At 36.5% G+C, this 20,408-nt stretch overlaps 5 protein-coding genes, 1 non-coding gene and 1 pseudogene across 7 annotated transcripts in view; 3 read left to right on the forward strand and 4 right to left on the reverse strand.

Annotated features, from left to right (window-relative positions):
* LOC101291792 (probable histone-lysine N-methyltransferase, H3 lysine-9 specific SUVH9-like) overlaps positions 1-4,448 on the forward strand; it is an 8,526-nt gene extending 4,078 nt beyond the window's left edge. The window contains exon 2 of the mRNA XM_004292207.1: positions 3,997-4,448. The gene's annotated coding sequence lies outside the window, so the exon portion shown is untranslated. The remainder of the gene's footprint in view (positions 1-3,996) is intronic.
* Positions 4,449-4,929: 481 nt separating this feature from the next.
* On the reverse strand, positions 4,930-5,011 carry TRNAS-AGA. Its single transcript has one exon. It is a non-coding gene; the product is annotated as a tRNA-Ser (tRNA).
* A 1,368-nt stretch (positions 5,012-6,379) lies between these two features.
* On the forward strand, positions 6,380-9,344 carry LOC101292089 (annotated as a pseudogene). Its single transcript, XR_184131.1, has 9 exons — positions 6,380-6,421; positions 6,544-6,583; positions 6,736-6,914; positions 7,032-7,070; positions 7,222-7,304; positions 7,489-7,549; positions 8,120-8,236; positions 8,536-8,615; positions 8,739-9,344. The product of XR_184131.1 is annotated as an uncharacterized LOC101292089 (transcript).
* Positions 9,345-9,935: 591 nt separating this feature from the next.
* On the forward strand, positions 9,936-12,472 carry LOC101308918 (glutaredoxin-C5, chloroplastic-like). Its single transcript, XM_004289962.1, has 5 exons — positions 9,936-10,262; positions 10,360-10,433; positions 10,629-10,703; positions 11,494-11,520; positions 12,094-12,472. The coding sequence occupies exons 1-5, from the start codon at positions 10,000-10,002 to the stop codon at positions 12,168-12,170; spliced, it is 516 nt and encodes a 171-aa protein (XP_004290010.1). The 5' UTR covers positions 9,936-9,999; the 3' UTR covers positions 12,171-12,472.
* On the reverse strand, positions 12,281-13,266 carry LOC101309203 (glutathione transferase GST 23-like). The gene is made up of 2 exons (XM_004289963.1): positions 12,938-13,266; positions 12,281-12,843 (listed from the first exon to the last, which is right to left on the reverse strand). The coding sequence occupies exons 1-2, from the start codon at positions 13,244-13,246 to the stop codon at positions 12,484-12,486; spliced, it is 669 nt and encodes a 222-aa protein (XP_004290011.1). The 5' UTR covers positions 13,247-13,266; the 3' UTR covers positions 12,281-12,483.
* Positions 13,267-13,638: 372 nt separating this feature from the next.
* Positions 13,639-14,707, reverse strand: LOC101309495 (glutathione transferase GST 23-like). The gene is made up of 2 exons (XM_004289964.1): positions 14,330-14,707; positions 13,639-14,150 (listed from the first exon to the last, which is right to left on the reverse strand). Exons 1-2 carry the CDS (start codon positions 14,663-14,665, stop codon positions 13,791-13,793), a joined length of 696 nt encoding a protein of 231 aa, XP_004290012.1. The 5' UTR covers positions 14,666-14,707; the 3' UTR covers positions 13,639-13,790.
* Positions 14,708-17,978: 3,271 nt separating this feature from the next.
* LOC101309984 (glutathione transferase GST 23-like) lies at positions 17,979-19,055 on the reverse strand. The gene is made up of 2 exons (XM_004289965.1): positions 18,684-19,055; positions 17,979-18,493 (listed from the first exon to the last, which is right to left on the reverse strand). The coding sequence occupies exons 1-2, from the start codon at positions 18,993-18,995 to the stop codon at positions 18,134-18,136; spliced, it is 672 nt and encodes a 223-aa protein (XP_004290013.1). The 5' UTR covers positions 18,996-19,055; the 3' UTR covers positions 17,979-18,133.
* Positions 19,056-20,408: the final 1,353 nt, after the last annotated feature.

Here is a 20,408-nt window from a genome sequence, read left to right on the forward strand (position 1 = left end):
GGGGGGGGGGAGGGTTTAGTGAAGACGAATATAATACATAGATATATCTGTTGACGTTTCGAATGACTAATGTAGATTCTTTGTTCGATAAAGAGCCGGTCCCCAAAATATGAGTGTCCGTATTTGTACTACAAACCCACTGAAATTGCAATCACCAAATTTTGGGTGCATCTAACAGTAATGTTTTTGTCATTTGTGATCATGTATCGTTGTGTTGTAGTCATTTTGGGTAATAAAACTTAGTGATTGGATGCAACATGATCACCCGTAAAACCTAATGAAGACCAACACATTGGTTGTTACAACTTCGACGACCAAAACAATGGGCATCTAATTAAGATTTAATATTCTAAGCTAGATCAACTGCCACTCCAACACTCTCCATCGCGCCTGCCACTTATTGGATCAGTGTTGGTTGACTTTGAGACTCCTGCACACACGCATTCTTGGGTCTGTTTGTCCTCAGAACGGACACTCCTTAGACACTTAACTTGATAAGGCCTTTTTTTAATTCTATAAAACAAAGCAGCATGTACTTTTGATGTTATGATTGCAATTTATAATGTATATAAAAAAGAGTACGGTTTTGAATATCTCTTGACTCATGGAATTCGTGTCTGAATTCATTGTGCATTATTTGGTAGTATGTCATTTATTTCCTTAAACGTCAGCGTGTACTTTTGAGGTTATGGTTGCAATTCAAAATGCGTATATTGAAAAGAGTATGGTTTTGAATATGTCTTGACTCATGGAATTGGTGTCTGAATTCATTGTGCATTATTTGGTAGTATGACATTTATTTCCTTACGTTATGTATATATTACCTTTTAAATATTACATATAATATTAATGTCCAAGTTGATAACATGTCAGTCCTAGTTGTTGGAGAGTTGCTGTCTCATGTCGTGTTAAATCTCTGTCTGTTTCGGTGCTTCCTAGAATGCGGTGAATTTCAAATAGTTGTTCTTTGGAAACCACAGAAGTGACTTTGTCGAGGTTTCAAATAAAAGATGTTTCTTTTCAAATTTAGCTTTTAAGATGTCTTTGTTGGCAGAGTTACGTACTTCTAATCTTTTTTAGTTGGAAAATAAGCTATTATAGTTGTCTGGTGTTTCTAGTAATTGCTGAAGGGAGACTAACTCAAGGAAAGGTGAAAGTTCATGTTGGATCTGATATGCGGGTATGTAATGAGAAGTATAATTGTGGTTGGCTATAACAAAAAGACAATATTTCAGTTGCTGCAGTTTTCTGAGAAATCTTACAAAGTTTTGATTGCTTGTTTGTTTGTTTGTTTTTTGCATGTTTTTTTTGTATTTGCTTTTGTAATTGTTTATTATCTCCGGGAAATTGAGTTAATTTAACATTCCTATAGGTATGTTTGATACATACAAGCAGGCTCCAATGTCATTTATGTGGGTCTGATTGCTATATGAAACTGATTATTTATCAATCAATATCGAAACATAATAGTACATTTACGATATGGTACCTTTTCTAGGAATATACTTTCTAGTGCTAGCTGAATATAAAGTAATGGCTTCTGTGCAATGTTGAAAGGATCTGATGTAGTGGGAGTGATCTGATCATAACAATTTCTAGCAGATCTTTTAAAAGTGATTCTAAAGGAACCTATTTTACACAGTAGTGCTAATTTCTCCCTTTTTAGAATGGCTCCGGTGACTGCATATAGGTTAAGTCTGGTTGCGCTTGGGCTGTTTTACCTTTTTGTTATGGAATTATTAGTGGTAGGTCTACTTTGTTTGTTTGCCATATCTTGCCTACGTGTTTATGGAATGCTTGTAGCAGGTTGGTCTAGTAATTAGGGGGCAGTCGTTTTATCCATGGGACTAGAATTTTTGTTTCAAGGTAAAGATGGCAAGTATTCTGCAATCTTGTTGCTGGCAAATAAGCTTCCGAGAACAGAAGTTGAAGGTATTCAGGATGGCTGGTGTGTATGAGGCGTTTGAGGTGATTTAATTACGTTGTACAAAATCAGGTAGGCATCTGGGTAGTGTCTGTTTGCTGTTCTGAGGACTGGGAATCGGTACGAGTTTTTTGTTGTTGTGAGGATTACAGTTTCATCATACTTGTTGATGCATGCTTTTGCCTTCTTAATTTAAAGTCAATCTGGATGTTTCCTGCAGACGTTTCATAACTTTAGTTAACTCCAGTAATTTTCTATACTAGGAAGGCAATCACTAAATTCAAGGCGCAATCAATAAGTACCATACATATGCATATGTATTACTTTCATTTCTTGAATATGCTTTGACGTTACTTGGGAAGTAATAGTATTTGGATGTGATGGAGATGAGGCTCTGGTGTAGAATTTATCCTTTTCAAATGATATATACTAAGTTTCCTAGTCTTGTTACTTAGTAAGTTAGTATATAGGTATTTCTATTTTTTATTTCTTATTTATAACCCCACCCATCCGCATATGCCAGTGAGAATCAAACACATGACCTGCCCCTGCCCGGTGTTGGTTTTACCTAGTATATAGATTTATACCTTTTCAGAATAGATGTAGGTTTACTGAAAAGAGTAACTAACTATAAATATGTAACTATATTGGCACTCCTTATCTGCACTCCTTGTCAATTTCCTTTTAAGATCATATTGGCGATTTCTAGCATGTCATTCATTGTGCAAGTACTTATAGACCAATGAGCAGTATCAAATTCATTGTTAGTAAACCATCCTAGCATCGAACCGATTCTTAGCACTTGCTTTCATAGTGTTAGCTGCCTAGTCTAGTTTCACCATTCCTACAACATAGTGCATACTCAATAAATCATCCTGGTTAGAGTGCTATTTTCTCTACTTTTCATGCTGGGAAGGACTTATTCCCTTCCGCCCACCCACATGCCATTGAACAGAACATTTTATTGGTGTCCTATATATATATATGAGTCCGGATCTAGAAAGGACCTCCTTAAAGTGAGGATGCTTTTAGTTCTAGCATGTATTTTGACAATCAAAACCACCCATTCCCTAGTTACTTACCCAAATATGAATCCTACAAAAAATTAGCCAAATTGAAAAACGTTTAACCACTTGATTAGCACAATATTCGTTTTAATTTTATCTAACCGCCTACAATTGTTTACGTTGATTTGAATGATCAAATGATTATGGAATTAGTTGAAATTTTGTAGACATGTTTCTTGCATATGAATCTAGAGGATCAACGGTTGAGATCTTTAAATGAAGTCATCTACTAATGTAAAATAGTAGAAATCCTCAAATTCTTAAAGTACGGAGGTCCTTTTAAGATCCTCCCTCTCTCTCTCTCTCTATATATATATATATATATATATCTGTTTGAATTTATTTGCAACTTCTTTGTACAAAGTGTAACAATATGCTTTGTATTCCCTGCACTGGAATTAGATCACGAAACAGTTTAACTAGTAGTCATTTATTTTTGAACGTCTTGCTTATGATCTTTACCCTGTGTTAGGAAAGGCAGAGGAATTCTTTCCGTCACTTCTATTATTGGGAACTCTGTCAAGTTTTATTGCTTTGCTAGAACTAAGCAGCATTTTTATCATCATTACTTGTGTTTGTTAAAGTGTATTACCACACAACCCATGCTTGCACACATACGTTGTCTACGCACACACAAACACAAACACTTATTCAAGATTTATGTATCTAATAGAAGAATAGCCAAAGGGAGCCTTGTGAATCTTGGTATTTGAAGAGAATAGTGTTTTTGAAAGAGTAAGTAAGAATCTTGCTGGAGAAGTTTAGGATTTTGTCTGGGAGCCTCAGTAATTTATATGAGCTATTATTATATGAAGTTATAGGCAAGTAGGGCCAAAACCCTGCTAATGGCAGGACACTTCTCTCTAGCCATGAAACAGTGCACCAAAATAGTGTGTGTGTGTCACCTTACCATCCATGGATGGAGGTATCTGGTGATTGTTGTATATTGCATTTGGAATTACATAATCTATTGTCATATGCTCACTAGTTTTGTATCTTATGCAGATAACATTCAGGCCCTGTTTACGGAATTTTGCTATCTTGCATCTGTTCCCTGGTCCTGAAGTTTTGTAGATGCTGGCAATGTAAATTTTCCTGTTAGATGATCCGAATTGGCTTGGCAGATGTACACGACAATTGCAATCACCAGGTGGAGAAAAAAAAAAATGCAATTACGTTGCTAGCTGACCAAGCCACAGACGTTGCTGCAATGGTGCACCTGACTTTTTGACAGTTTCTGTCTTCTCGACTTTTTGGATGACGAAGTCTGCACAGCTATGCAATTCCACTGGGACTGACAATAGTTGCTTTTAGGTTTATTAAGCTTGTAATCACAACAGTACTAATCTCGTGTACCATACTTGTAGCATTGTATATATAAATGACAAATGGCTGAAGTTTGTACAGAAATTGTATAACCAGTGCTCCCTCTTATGTTTGCAAAGATCCAATTGTTTATGTGCTTGCCGTAGATAGTTCATAATTGTGGGTAACGGTTTCGGGTAAGTTATTTTTCTTCAAGGAAAGATGCAAAAACTCTATCTAAGCTTAGGAGGGAGTACATTCCTGCTGCACAAGTTCATGAATGCGTTCTGGGTGCTCCTTGAACAGATTCATAATCCATGCTTGCTAATCTATTATGTTGGGGTTAACATGTACAAGAAAGAGGAGCAAAAATGATATGGAGATCTTGTTTACACCTCATTGCAGCTTGAATGTGATCAAATAGACTGCAAAGGGAAGACAAATGTGTAGTGTGTTTCTTGCAAGAACTGGAGATGAATTGTACTGTATGCTGTAATGAAAACGGTGCGCAGCGGAGAGTATTTCAACAGCAGTAAGGCACTTGCAGAGTAGATGACCTGTGTTTCCACAGCCATGATTACAGAGAAGACGGTGAATGATGTCTATAGGAAAATGCAAGTGTTTGAAAAAAAACGTGGACGGCAGGATTCGAACCTGCGCGGGCAAAGCCCACATGATTTCTAGTCATGCCCGATAACCACTCCGGCACGTCCACGTCAATGGTACGTCCTCTCTAAATAGAAAATATAAAGCAATTTTAGGCTTCCCTTTAATCCATAGTGGGATTGGAGCCAAAGTTTTTGTGGAAGGCAACTGTGTTTTTATTACAGTATCTGATTCTGGGTGCTGCTTACCCCAACCCAACTCACTTTTCACTTGTCAACCAAACTCTCAACTTCTGGGTTTACAAGTATAAGGTCTTTTCACTTTCTAAGTTTCATTTGTTCACTGCTTTTTGTACTGCAATCAATACCCTTTACCCTTTTGATTGTCATAATTGACATGCCCAATTGCCCATTACTTGTTTGACGAGTTTGGAAAGTTGGGTTTTGTGTTTTCTGTATCTACTGTGAGGCTTCAGTTGGATTTTATTTTTCTATATGCTTTGATTATTTGAAAAGGTGAATGCTTTTGGTACTGAATGGGTTATCATTCCTTGTTCAAGTTTATATTTTTATCAAAAGCTTTGATTCAAAATCTTATCTTTCAGCCGTTGTTCCATTGTTTGATCCTTGTTTGATATCGAAGACAACTTCTAATCTTATCGCATTACTTAACTTAAAACTTAAAAGCCATGGCATTGAGATACTTGATTTGTTGTATTTGTAGATGATATTTTAGGGAACATATATCTGTACTGGAGTCCTATATTTCCAAAACTTCTTTTAGGATGCCTGATGGGTATGGTTCATGTAAAATATGCAAACTTGGTTTGATACATTCTCCTTCTATAACTTTTTAGTTAAATCCCCTTTCCCTCCCTGTTTTGGAAACCTTTTGGTTTCTATGTACTTCACTTATGGTCTGATAAGAGGTATTTGATATGATTTCCCATTATCTTGTGCATAATACATGCATCTAATCTTTAGTGGATTTGAAAAAAAGTTGATGGTAACTTTGAATATATTATCAATTAGGAGAGGCATGTTTCATACCAAGTATAAACTGTACACTATAGATTGATTACTATATGCAGATTTGCACTCGTTTATCATACCTATCTTACTGTTGCTGCCACTGAATATCTGGTGTTTCGAGATATCCTCAATGTCTACTTATCCAACAGAAACAAGGTGTATTTTTTTTCCTGGTTTGGAGAATTTTGGTTACTTGTATCCATCTCTTTGCACAAGCATCCTACTTTTCACGTATAAAAGTAAACATACGCATTGAATTGAGTTTTCTTCTTGTATTGCAGATATCTAGCTTATGCTAATTGATCAAGGCATCCATATTTATATTTAGTTGGGTTGTGCCAAAAACATTGGACTCTGTAACTTCTTGACGATATATGCTATGGTATAATGATCTCAAGTGTGAAATTGTGTTTGTTAATGTTATGTAGAGTTCATAAGATGCTATGATGCCATTTCAAATTTTTGGCGTTGAAGCTCAACTGTTGCATGTCTACTCTATAAGTAGTAATAACCCATCCTATATCATTTGTTTATGCATGTCTGTTCTCCTGCATATTCCTGTGACTTTTCTAACCTGAAGTTAATACCTCCTTGTGCCTTTCAATTTCAGATAATGTTGAGGCCGCAAGAAAAGGTTATAGCAAAGCCTGGTATGTTCCGACAAGCCTGGACTTTAATTCATAAGGTGCATTATAGTTGTCATAATAAATTTGACTGATTTTGGTATAGTTCTACCAACAGTAGTAGAAAACATTGTAAATTGTTGTTCTCAACTTTTAACTGATGGATGAATAAATTTTAGGTTCAGTGTGCTTTATGTCTGGGTCGAACGAAATGGGAAAATGTATTAGTTCCTGAAAATGAAGTAGGGTGTGGCAGTGGCTTTTTGGCAAGACAGTGAGCAGCATAGTTTTTCACAATTACGGTCAAGGCGACGGGTTTGTTGGAATTGCTGCACCTTCTCTTGCCAGAATTCTCCCGGTACGTTGTCTTAAACACGCCAAATTTCAGGAATTTATTACATTACTTTTGTATTGAAATTGATCCTGATCAACGTGTGTAACTTATTGATTTCTTTTTTCCTTTTCTGTTTGACAGATTGACTTGGCAATGTTTGGCGGAGAGATTTTTTGCCAGGTATAACTAATTCATTCATTGTTTGACTAAGTGTTTTCAGTTTCTGTTAGTCTCCCTGTTTCTGATTGTCCGTACTTTCTTTTGTTAGATTCAACATACACCTTTCTTGTCTTATCAACTGGATTTTTATGGACTTCATTAAATTTTGTAGCCAGAGGCATTTCTTTGTTCCGTTAATGTTGTTAAAGAATACAGTTGACCAGATGGGCTCGTGATATTATTCCTGGTGCAGAGGTAAGATACTGGGGAGTTTCAGAATTGTTTCATTTTTGTATCCTTAGCATGCTCCTACCATTAAATCATTAATTAATTTATTTTGTTCTCTTTTTTGTTCTCTCTAATTTGTCTCCTTCATCTGTTTTTCAAATTTCCATGTTGTTCCTTAGATTATCTGATTGCAGTGTTAATGTTACTGTAGGGTTTTCTAGGACATAAGCTATCTAGCCAAGGGCTTGCATTTATAATTGCAGGCGGATCTGGTAAGCATTTCTTGACGCATTATTGTTTGTATATTTCAGATTGGGCACTCTTATTTTTGTTCTGCCACAGAATCCACATATGTCACTGTTCAGTCGGGTCTTAGTTGTGAGATGTCAATTTTAATGTGTGGTTTTATTTATTGGTTAAATACTTAAATCAAACTACCTCTTCTTTTTATCTCCCTTTTTGCTCCAATTTTTACCTCAAATTGGAAACTGAAAGTATTTGTAGTTTCTTTTGTTGCATGAGAAAATAAAATTATCACACTAAAACTATCAAAATTTAATTTTTCTTTCAAGAAAACTCATTCATAGAACTTTCAGTGATAGTAAAAATGAAGATGCATAGGCCATTCAGAAAAGAGGGAGATACAAATGGCTCTTTGCAGCATCGATCATTATTAGCTATTCATATAATGTTCTTGAAGTGCTAGAGAAAAGGACAAAGTTCTGCTACTTTTGTTGAGAACTCTTTGAATAATGAATCCTTCTTGGCCAATCTAGCCGGTCATCACATAGTTGGACATGGACTAATCTCAGCATTTTTCTGGGTTTCTCCATTTTCGCCAGTTGTACAGAAAATCTTGAGGTGGGCGAGGTACTGTGTGTTGATGTTTCTTGTATAGCAGCTGTGCAGTCAACGTCCAAATCAAATACAATGGGCCCATGAGAAGAGCAGTCTTTGGTGTAAGTTGCTTCATTTTCTGGAAATTTGCAGTCTGCTTGATAACGTGGTTGCATGTCGTAGCACTGAGAGGTTATGGCTGGAACCACCTGTAAGGTGATTTGATTGATCCCTACACAGTGGATGACTATATGAAGTCCTCCACACTGTTGAAAATTCTTTCAGATGCAAATGACCCGGTTATGGGGACATTTCTCATTTTAGATAAATGATAACCCTCTGCTAAATGCTTTTAGGCGCCCCAAATTTTACATCATGTCTTTTCTTAATCAAGTTTCCCAAACTGTTTTACAAATATCAGGGAGACAATCTTGTAACAGCTGTTTTAACCGGACCAGATTCAGAGTTTACCTTTTCATCGATTTTCTTAGCGTATTGCTAGGTAATAACTTCTTGGAACACGAAGTTTAATGATAATTTTTTTTTTCCAGTCTCCTGTATGTCCCTTATTTTCATGTAGTTCTGTTTTGTAGCGTTTAACAAATGTATGCTTTTCTGGTTACTGGTCAGTTACATCACCAAACATGAGGGAAAATCCCAAGTTGGTTATGCAGATGTCCATTTTCCTGGCATATGTTGTGATTATATCTTGGTACCAATCACGCGCCATGGAGACTGAGGCAATGATGGCTTATAATAAGGTGCAGCTATGTAAGAGTTTGCAGCATACTTCCAAGAACAAACTGCTTTGAAGCGAAGGATGTCAATGGGAGCAAGCTTTTTCAAGATCAACTCTGCTATTTCAATTGGGACATCATCAGGCCACTTTGATTCGCATTCTTGTGTTCTCCTTTTGGTGCAGTGATTCTGATCATGAGACATTATTATTGGGATAGTAGTAGTTTACAAAGAATATATAATCATGATTTTGGGGCGGTGATGAAATTCTAATCAAATACTACTAGCTAGCTATTACTAATAGCCTATTGGCTAGGTATTGTGCTTACGGATGGCGATGGCCTACGGAGAAGGAGGGATTCCAATTGAATACTACCTACTAGTGCAATATAATTCCGAATCGATTACAAAAGACTCCCGAACTACATATGAGACTATTTTGTATCGGTTTGATACCTCAAGATATATATATATTTTTTCAGAAGGTTTGATACCTTTCTTGTTTTTAAATGGTGGCTGAATGAGCTACCACTCCGGGGGTGGAAGCAATTTTAGGTATGGCCTTTTCCCAAGAGATGTTTTTCACAAGCTGAGGTTTGAACCAATGATCTTATATTACCAGGAGAAGCCTTCAACGTTTGATACCTTTGATACCTCAAGTTTGTTTTATGGAAAACAACACAAAACTAGCAAATGAAATTGACACAGGGCTTAAAACAACCTAGGAAACAACTCCTACCGATTTGATGTCAGCAGGTTTGAGGAACTTTTGGGTTCGGACATCTGTTGCGGGTGATTAGTTTTGTTAAAATACTCTTGTGAATCTCGACTCAACTAACTGGGCAGACGTCTTATTAACTTACTAACGCAACTGAGATGAGCAAATGTCATATTCCTACCTAGCTAGCTAAGGTGTTGCAAAAGTACATGTTACTAAAGAGGCACAGTAAAATTTGTTTGAAACTTGGGGGATGACCAAGGCAACGGGAAGAAAGTTATCTCACTTTTCATCTGTCAGTAAATCTCCAACAGATAAAAACCAAACAAAGCAATACAAATTACAAAAGGAGACATCGACCAAACCAAGCAAAGTGGCCAAAAAACAATAAGCTGAAAAGCTCCAACAAAGCTGCGAGAGACAGCAACCATGGCAGTCTCGTCCAATCTCACAAGTTTCACATCCCTTTCTCTCAGTTCCGCTCGCATTCTGTCTTCCACAAACCGGTCCTGCATTTGCTCCGTTCCTCTGACCAACAATCACATAAGCATAAGCACTTACAGGATCAATGTCAGAAGACCCATCTCGGTTAAGTCTATGTCTTCTTCCTCCTTCGGTTCTCGCCTCGAAGAGAGCGTCAAGAAGACGGTCGATGACAACCCAGTTGTGGTCTATTCCAAAACTTGGTGTTCGTGAGTCCAAATTTAAATCAAATATCTCTGTTTATGTTGAATTTGGTTTCTTTTTTGAGATATTTGAATTGGGTTTTTGGATTGTTATTGTTGTAAGGTACTCCTCTGAGGTGAAATCCTTGTTTAAAAGGCTTGGTGTGGAGCCAACCGTGATTGAATTGGATGAACTAGGTGTGTAGTCTCAACTCTCAATTCTCAATTCTATATGCAAGCAATGTATAGTATATCTTAATGTATTTCGTTAATTACATGGTTTGGTGTATGATAGAATCCTAAGCATTGTTTGAATCCAGTTCTGTTTCATCAGTTGCGCCTTTAGATTTGATCAAGTTATTCTCATATTGGTAATCTATTTCGTTCCATCAGGTGCCCAAGGACCACAGTTGCAGAAGGTATTAGAGAGGCTTACAGGACAACATACTGTCCCAAATGTTTTTATTGGTAAGTGATTCTCTTTGTAATGATTGTTTGTTTCCCTAAAGCACTGAGGTATGCTTTTATTTACTTGAATGAACTGAATCCTCCTTCAGATCATTTCATATATATCTGACTCAAGGGTGGAGCCATGGTTAAGCTATGGGTTAGAGCTGGGGGACAGCCTATTAACTATATTGTTTAGAAGTAGTTCGTTGCTTTTGTGCATTGATGGACATGATAATGTATGCAATATGGACATAATTTGGTATTTGCCTCATTGGTGAAGCACATATGCCCAGGAGATTGTTTATTTCCAAACTGAAACCATAGTTTAGTGTCATACAAAGCAGTTTGGGTATTTTTCTTGTTCTAATATTTCAAGTTGGTAAAAATGGTGACTTGCTGATTCTGTTTTTCATTTTCTTTGCAAACACTTTATCTTCCCTTTGTTTTCATTCTTTTCTTAAAACTCAGTCCGAATAATATGATCTGCTCTCATTTCTCTCTTTTGAAACACTGAATGTAATCCTCTAAGGCACATACAAAACTAAGTAAAGAATCCTCTAACTCTCCTCTTGCTCTTGCCTTTTTTTTATTTTTTATTTTATCAAAGTATACTCAACATTGCTTGGAAGATCGGAATCTCAATATGGCTATAAATTTAAAGACTAGGCCATATGGACAGGCTTTTGTGTTGTTTGAAATCTTCATAAAGTGGCAACATTCTAATTATGTCCTACTGTAATTTTTATAATTGATCTTAGCCTGTGTTTATGATAATAGAACCTCAAACCTTACTTTTTGATGGACACAGGGGGGAAACACATCGGAGGTTGTACAGGTACAGTGTTCTTGCATTACAAATCTTTTATAGCTCTGGTTCTTTTTGAAAATATTTTTCTTTGTTAAAATGGATGGTGGCTTGGATTCAACTCCATGTAAAAACTTACATGAACCAGTAGACATGCAAAACACACAAATATGCATTATGAAAATGCTCTTATCCGGTCATTGACTGTTTATAGTATTACTATAACATAAGATATGGTTTTGTAATTGGAATTTCAAAGACTTCAAGCAACGCAACCTAAATGTCCCAGTCAGTGAATTGATTTCTTACTTGTGTTACTGCTTGATAGAGACCTCCTATCATATGTTCCTCACATTATCTGTAATTCTGTAGTACCGTCAATAGTCTTTTTGAGTTCTTAACTTGAACTTGCTTTAACCTCTCAAGTAAACTTCGTCAAATTTATGTATAAACTTTAAGCTGTTATGGATCTCAAATCTGTAGCCATTATATCTATGGATGTGTGATATCTGATCGGAGTGTTTTTAGCTCTTTGTTGGCCATGAGATTGAATTGAACAAAGTGAACACATTTTAATACCTAGTGTTGCTTTCATTTATGCAGATACTGTGAAGCTACACCGAAAAGGTGAACTTGAACCTTTGCTCGCAGAAGCTAAATCCAAAAATACACAAACATAGGCCACATGGAGTATGTTTTTATTGAAAGAATCTAATCTCGTTGCAGCTGTGATTTGAAAGAAAAGATGCCTCCTTTCTATTTGCACAAGTTTCACCAATTCGAGATTATATATCGGAACCTCTGCTCATTTATTTTCACAAAAGCTTGTCATCTGGTGGTTAATGAAGGTTTTGTGAAGCTTATACAGAGTTTCAAATATAAACTTGATGTGATTAAAACTATACACTGATATCATTCCTTGTTTATTGGTTCTGTTTCAACCGTCATTCATACGTGGTACAAGTGCTATTGTTTGAAATTTAGATGAGGATATCAAGTAGTCGCTGGCTTGGCATACATCTCCCTTAGCCATTTGAAATAGGCTAACAGGCGAGCTTGGTCAGGATGATTTTCTTTAATCACCTGAACTTCCTTGAAATTTCTGATCCATGCGTGCAAGCGAGGGAAGCTAGTGGCTTCCAGAACTTGTACACCAGCTGCTTCTTCCATGGCCTCAAAGTAGAATGCTATCCATCCTAAGGATAAGTCTGTCATTCCAATCTCGTCACCATCAAAGAACTTCTTCTCCTCAAGGCCATGCTCTTCTAAGATCTTCAGACACTCCTGGGCACTTTTTACTGCTTCCCTTTGCTCTTCTCCAGTTCTTCCCAAGAATCCGAGAAACTCCGGCTTCTAATTATTTATACAAAATAACCAGTCAGTTAAGGGTCAACATTCTAATTGTGTTGATAGAAAATCTCTAGAAAGAAAATGCAGGTATGATTACCTTGTCATCTCCAAACTTTGTCCAGAATCTAGCCATGGCCCTTGCATGAGGGTCTGTTGGAAGCAGAGGGTTCTGCGGCCATGTCTCTTCAATGTACTCCAGAATGACAATCGACTCAGGAATCAGCTTTCCACCATGAACAAATACTGGAACCGTCTTGTGCACTGGGTTGTATTGAAGAAGCAAATCACTCTTGTTGAATATGTCCTCTTCTTGATATTCATATTCAACTCCCTTGAGTTTCAGAGCCCATGTAACCCTGTAAACATATGGACTTGCCCAGAATCCTATTACCTTCACTTCCTCCATATTACTCTAGTTTCTGCTCATTTTAGTCTCTACTACATATTATATAGTATTATAGTTGAAGCCTCGACATCTATGTAATTCTATTCTCCACGCCATCGTTATTCAGCAGATAAGATTAGGTGAGGAAAATATCGTTATATACCGTCTTGTTTGACCCATTAATTCTAATAAAATTGATACTTGAAACTTGACTCACATATTTTATCAAGTGCTTCAGAGATCAACATAAGATATTTCTGTACTCATATGACCAACCAAGCTTACACAATAGTTCAGACAATCCGACTTGTTTATCTCTCTCCTTGAAGGAATGGCCAATGTTCTTGAAAATTTGATGTAAATTGAGTTGTTGATTCTGTTTCATACATACAACCATATATCTATGCCATCAGTCCATCAAAATAAGTGTTTTATTCAAGCAAGTTCTTAGAGTTATAGTTGGATAAGAAATTACAAATACAAGCGTAGATTAGCTAATAGCTAATATTATTGTTCGAACAGTAGAAAGCTTGATCAGAAGAAGGAGGTTTTAACTAGCTAGAGTTCAAGATTTTGCCGAAGCAAGAATTTTTGCTCTTAGACCTTTGAGATAGGTCAACATTGCACTGCGATCAGGAAAGGTCTCTTTGATTATGGGAATCTCTTTGAACCTTTGAATCCATGCATGTAAGCGAGGGAGGGTTTCGGCTTCAATCACTTTCACCCCAGCTATGTCACTCATGTCATACAGCCACCAAGCTAGCCACCCGAATACTAAATCAGCCATTCCAATCTCATCTCCTCCGAAAAACTTCTTGTCTCCGAGTCCCTGCTCTTCCAAGATTCTCAGCTGCTCCTGCGTTTCTTCTGTTGCTTTCACTTGTTGTTCTCCCTCAGTTATGAGGAAACTATACAGGGCTTGGGTCTTTGTCACACAAAACCTGTATGTTAGTTCAAGTTGGATATAGTTCGGTCTGTTTATGTTATATTGTTAGACCGTGAATTGTCAACTAGTTATATAAACAAACATGCATGCATTGCGACAATCGAATCATTTCACAACAAAACGTAGTAAAAATAGTTGAGTGATCATTCATTCATTACCTTGTCCTCTCCGAACTTGGTCCAGAACCGGGCCAAAGCTCGTTGATGAGGGTCTTTAGGAAGCAAGGGGTTCTGCGGCCATGTCTCTTCAATGTACTCAAGAATGACGTTAGACTCTACGATTGGTTTTCCGGCATGAACAAGAACCGGGACCTTCTTATGGACTGGGTTGTATTTCAGAAGAAGATCACTCTTGGTTTGTAACACATTCTCTTCAACATACTCGTAGTCTACACCCTTGAGTTTAAGTGCCCAGATAACCCTGTAAACATATGGACTCGACCAAAATCCTAACAATGTAACTTGTGCCATTTTTGCTGGTTCTGTTATGATCATGGATTGGTTTCTACATGTACAATTATATGCCTCACATTCAACTTGTGTATCTTGATAAGGTATAGAGGTATATATATAGAGGCCATTTTGTCCTTTGTTTGCTATTGCTGACTTTTCTTTTTCAGATGCAAGTTTGCATACAGAGATAAAATATCTTTAACAAAAACAAAAAAACTTGACAAGCGAGCCATACTAGACCATTAATCTTCCTAAAGTTGACCACAAATTTTGACTACAAATTTGACAAGTACAACAACGCCAATCCAGGTAATGAAGAGGGAAAGAGACACACATTGTTTACAGAAATGGAAGACGTGATGAAGCTTGTATTGTAAACATGACATGGACATATCATAAAAGTTCTTGTAATTGGAATTCCGGATTAAATTATACACATATTGGCCGTGTTTGATTAGCCGGATATAAGGCCCAGACACGATAAAAATTTACCTATCTGCTCACATGTCATGTTTGGTGATGCAGATATGGTTGAGTCAGAAAATTTTATTCCCGTCAGACATGGATTAGAAATCCATCTAAAAAGGTGTTATTAAAATTATCCGGCTTCATTTCGACAAACGCCGAAACCACCCACAGCCACAGCTTCTCTTCCACAAAAGCTTCTCTTATGCAATCGAAAACGACTGCCTTTGACCGTTTTTAACCGTCGCTGATCTCGTTTCCAACTTTTTTCAAGTTAAGTTTCCTTCAGATCTAACTCTTGTTTGTGCCTTCCGATCTGTAGCTGATGTTCTGTATGAGATTCAAATTTTGATGGAGTTTTTTCTCTTTTATTTGGTATTATGAATTCAATTAATGGGTAATATGAATTTTGAATAAATTGAGATATGTGTCCCGTTGGTTATAAGATCTGGGCTCATGGCATCAAGTTCTTGTAAAGGTTTCTCTTCTGATAAGTTATCTCTCGATAATTCTTGTGGCTATGGTTGAAATTGGTCACTTCCTGTTGTCTCTACTAATATTGGTGTTGGCCAGGTTTGATGAAAGAAATTACTCTAACATGAATGAAATTGTAAGACAAAATTGAGCTGATTGATCGAGTAGATTGCTCCAACATGAATGATATACGAATTGGGAATATATGATGTAATTAGTATCTTGTATGGGGGAGGCTAAGGCTTAGTGAATTTATATGTAAAGATGGTTCCTGCACCCTCACTATCATCAGTCACTTATGCATTCGTCCCATAAAGAATTTCGATAGTGAGAAGTGTAGAAGATCAGTTTAGAGATCAATGGCCTCTTTTGCAGGTTTGTTGATCTTGTTCAATACTTGGTCATCTCTTTATTATATGCAATATGAGTGTTCTGTATCTTCTGGTAAACATTGTTATTACTTGATCACTTTGGTTTCGGTTATGTTTGCTGGCCACCTTGGTGAGCTTAAGTTTGCTGGCCAATTCGTGGGCCGTTGTCACTGGATTTGCTTTCATGGTAAGATAACTCTCTATGTACTTGCTCTATCATGTTGCTTCAAATTAATCTGTATTTCCTTTCAAATTTAGTATGTAGGAAATTGGATAGAGCAGTGATGGAGTGCTATTCCCTAATTCATATCTGATATAGAAGTGTTGGTTATTAGATATGCTTTAGCACCTGATTTGGGGTACTGTTTTTCAAATTATGTTTCCACCCTTCTCACATTAAGCATTTTCTTTGTCTTCTGGTATCCGAGAGTGACTTCAATTCTTATGTGAGAAGAAACGTGGAAGGTCTTTCTTGATTTTATTCAGAGGACAGAGGTGGCTTACCATTTTCCTGATTGTAGTTTAAACATGATATCGAGATACTTTAGTTATTTCTTTGCTTTGATCTTTTATGTTAAATGTTTGTTTACGTTGATCACTTGTATCTATAATATGATAGTAATAATAATGATTGGGGGAAGAGGAAAATGATTTGGACAACAGTAGTACTAGAATTTATTTCCCATGAACTTATAGATATTCCTTATCACAATAATGCTAATGGTGAACTGTATGGTAATATATATATATATATATATATATATATATATATATATATATATATATATATGAACAGCCAAATCAAAAACGAAAATGAATTTACACTATCAATTGTGTTTAGGTTGGGTTGACTGGAGCACTTGACACCCTGTGTCGGGAAGGATTTGCTGCAAAGTCGTACAAAATGTTGGTCTGCAAGCCTCTTCCATCATATCTTTCCTCTTCTCTATCATCATATCTGCAGTCTGATTCTACACCAAGCCCGCCCTTATCTTACTCCATAAAGATCCTCAAATTTCGATACCTGCTGCTCTTATTTGCGTATGGATTCTTGAATAACATATTGAGATTTCTTCAGGCATCTTTTGTCATTCCATTGGTTTTTCTCCTGAAGTCTCGCTACTGATGAGTACATTTGTGGTTTACTTTCATCTATAGAAATCATCATTTCATATATAAGCAAATTTTGTTTGATCTATTAATTGTGTCCAAAATAATTGTTGTAAATTTTGTACTGGATTTATGAGTGCTTTCATTTTTATTTTTATTTAATTTGTTATCAAAATTTTATAAGTGGTTGGCAGGAGAAATGAAAAAATAAATTACAGACCAGAAAAAAGAGAAATAAAAAAAATAAATTGATGATAAGAAGATTGTTGAAAATAAACTGTTTTTGGCTTATCCAATCAGCCACGGTTATCTGGCTGTCCAAACATTGTATTGGATAAGAAATAGGCATTCGCAAATCTAATCTAGTCAAGGTCTGACAAGATTAATTAGAAATCATGTCTAGTCCGTGTTACGAAACGCCTCCAATGTATCAAATGGTTAAGTTAGGGATCTGAATTGTATAATGATTTTATACTAATTGGTTTCTTTTTTGGGAGGAGTCTAAACCTTAGTTGAATCCTATATAAACCTGGTCCCTACACACTCTATCCACCAGTTGCTAAAAGTCTAGTCCTAGATATAGAATAGAGTGTTGTGTAGAAGATCGGAGTTTGGAATATCAATGACCTCTAGTTCAGGTTTGTTAAATTCCCTTAAGAACTCTAGTTAATGTATTTGCTTAGTTGTGTTTGTTTTGTTTGATTCTATAGTATCTATTTATCTTGTGTGTTGAGTTTCTTGTGATCAATGGATTGGGCTAACACATATGACCAATCAAGTTTAATTGTTTAAACAATATTTGCAGACGATCCGAGTCATCCGACTTGTTCTCTCTCTCTCATAGAATGGCCAATGTTCTATTGTTCTTGAAAATGTGATGTAAATTGATTCAGTTTCATACATACAAACATATATTTATGCCGTAAGTCCATCGATCAAAAAAAGTGCTTTATTCAAGCAAGTTCTTAGAGTTATAGTTGGATAGGAAGATTTACAGATACAAGCGTACATCAGCTTAATTAATAGCTAATATTATTGTTCGAAAAGTAGAAAGCTCGATCAACAGAAGAAGGTTTTAGCTAGCTAGAGTTTAAGATTTTGCCGAAGCAAGAAGTATTGCTCTTCCACCTTTGAAATAGGTCAACATTGCACTGCGATCAGGAAGGTGCTCTTTGATTGTGGGGATGTCCTTGAACCGTTGAATCCAGGCATGCAAGCGAGGGAAGGTTTCGGCTTCAATCCCCTTCACCCCAGCTAGTTCACTCATGACATCCATCCACCAAGCTAGCCACCCGAATTCCAAATCAGCCATTCCAAGCTCATCTCCTCCGAAAAACTTCTTGTCTCCGAGTCCCTGCTCTTCCAAGATTGTCAGCTGCTCTTGCCTTTCTTTTGTTGCTTTCACTTGCTGTTCTCCCTCAGTCATGAAAAATCCAAACAGGGCTCCGAACTATGTGACATGCACAAAACATCTACATTACTTCGACTTGAATATAATGCGCGCGATCTTTTATTTATGTTATGTCGTTAGACCGTCAGTTGTCAACTCGTTATATAAACAAACATGCATACTTGCATGCGACTACAAACTACTCATTTCATCATGTAACGTAATTGAAATAGTAGTGATCATCAATTACCTTGTCCTCTCCGAACTTTATCCAGAACCGGGCCAAAGCTCGTTGATGAGGGTCTTTAGGAAGCAAGGGGTTCTGCGGCCATGTCTCTTCGATGTACTCAAGTATTACAGCAGACTCTGCGATTGGTTTTCCGGCATGAACAAGAACGGGAACCTTCTTATGGACTGGGTTGTACTTCAGAAGACGATCACTCTTGTTGTGTAACACATCCTCTTCAACATACTCGTAGTCTACACCCTTGAGTTTAAGTGCCCAGATAACCCTGTAAACATATGGACTCGACCAAGCTCCTAACACTGTAACTTGTGACATTTTTGCTGGTTCTGTTATGATCCTAGACTGGTTTCTACATGACTATATATGCCTCGCATTCAATTTGGTTACCTTGTGCTTCAATTAATCTACATGGTCGGGAAGGATTAGAGGCCAATTTGTCCTTCTTTTGCTATTGTTTACTCTACTTTTAAATATGTAGTTGGTATAAAAGAGATAAGATATCATTTTCGCCAAGTTTCTCTTTTATTTGAGGACCATATTTCTCTGGAAAATACAAAAGACTTGTCAAGCAAGTCATACTAGACCCTTAATCTTCCTAAAGTTGACCAGAGTTTGGACTACATACTTATAAAATACAACGAACCCAATCCTTACGTTGAGGGCAGCTGTTGGTTGTTGTGAAAAGGGAAAGAGACACATTGTTTACATAAATGTAAGAAGTGATGAAGCTGCTAGGATTAGGAATATGGCTTCTAGTCTCTTACGTTACAAGAGTCAGTGGATCTAGAAACTTGTTAACAAAGATCAAAGTCTCTTCCTTTAAACTATAATATAAGGATTAAAATCTCTGTGATATATTTGATATATCCTCCGATATCTCTATTTTTTTAAGGACCGATATATCTAGAGTGGTAAATATATTATCTTCCACTGTATCTTCCATATATCTAGAGGTGTTGTTCTTAGCGATTTTATCAAAGACCACTTTGGGTTTCTTGTTGATTTTTTAAATCCTAACCCTTAAACCCTATACCCTAAACCTATACCCTAACTATATATATATCCTATACCCTAACTATATATCCTATATCCTGTACCCTAAACCCTGTACCCTAAACCCTAGGCCAAACTCATTAAAAACCCAAGACGGTAATTTCACAAAACATAGAAAAACTTAGTTTATATTTTAGTTGTAATAAATTTACGTGTCAAAATTTAATTGACAAGAGAGGACCACGTCAGACTGCCACTTGGTCCTTTGGGAGCATTTAAAAATTTCTCCTAATTGAGTTGATTGGTTGAGGTGATTGATCAAAAGTATAAATGATATACAAATCAAGGATATATGTGATTCTATATTAATTGGTTTCCTTTATGGGAGGATTCCATACTAATTAGTTGAATCCTATATAAACCTGGTCCCTATACAGTCTATCCACCAGTTGCTAAAAGTCTAGTCCTAGATATAGAATAGAGTGTTGTGTACAAGATCGGAGTTTGGAATATCAATGGCTTCTAATTCAGGTTTGTTAATTGAATTCCCTTAAGAACTCTAGTTAGTGTATTTGCTTAGTTGTGTTTGTTTTGTTTGATTCTATAGTATTTATTTATCTTGTGTGTTGAGTTTCTTGTGATCAATGGATCGAGGCTAACACATCTGACCAATCAAGTTTAATTGTTTAAACAATATTTGAAGACGATCCAAGTCATCCGACTCTCTCTCTCTCT

This window comes from Fragaria vesca, linkage group LG2 (genome assembly GCF_000184155.1).
Source record: "Fragaria vesca subsp. vesca linkage group LG2, FraVesHawaii_1.0, whole genome shotgun sequence".
Classification (NCBI taxonomy): Eukaryota; Viridiplantae; Streptophyta; class Magnoliopsida; order Rosales; family Rosaceae; genus Fragaria; species Fragaria vesca.

Coding starts and splice junctions, on each gene's coding strand:
- LOC101308918 (XM_004289962.1), top strand. CDS start 10,000: ATGGCAGTCTCGTCCAATCTCACAAGTTTCACATCCCTTTCTCTCAGT. Junction 10,263..10,359: donor TATTCCAAAACTTGGTGTTC/GTGAGTCCAAAT, acceptor TATTGTTGTAAG/GTACTCCTCTGAGGTGAAAT. Junction 10,704..11,493: donor TGTCCCAAATGTTTTTATTG/GTAAGTGATTCT, acceptor TGATGGACACAG/GGGGGAAACACATCGGAGGT.
- LOC101309203 (XM_004289963.1), bottom strand. CDS start 13,246: ATGGAGGAAGTGAAGGTAATAGGATTCTGGGCAAGTCCATATGTTTAC. Junction 12,844..12,937: donor CAAAGTTTGGAGATGACAAG/GTAATCATACCT, acceptor ATAAATAATTAG/AAGCCGGAGTTTCTCGGATT.
- LOC101309495 (XM_004289964.1), bottom strand. CDS start 14,665: ATGATCATAACAGAACCAGCAAAAATGGCACAAGTTACATTGTTAGGA. Junction 14,151..14,329: donor CCAAGTTCGGAGAGGACAAG/GTAATGAATGAA, acceptor TGTGTGACAAAG/ACCCAAGCCCTGTATAGTTT.
- LOC101309984 (XM_004289965.1), bottom strand. CDS start 18,995: ATGTCACAAGTTACAGTGTTAGGAGCTTGGTCGAGTCCATATGTTTAC. Junction 18,494..18,683: donor TAAAGTTCGGAGAGGACAAG/GTAATTGATGAT, acceptor CATGTCACATAG/TTCGGAGCCCTGTTTGGATT.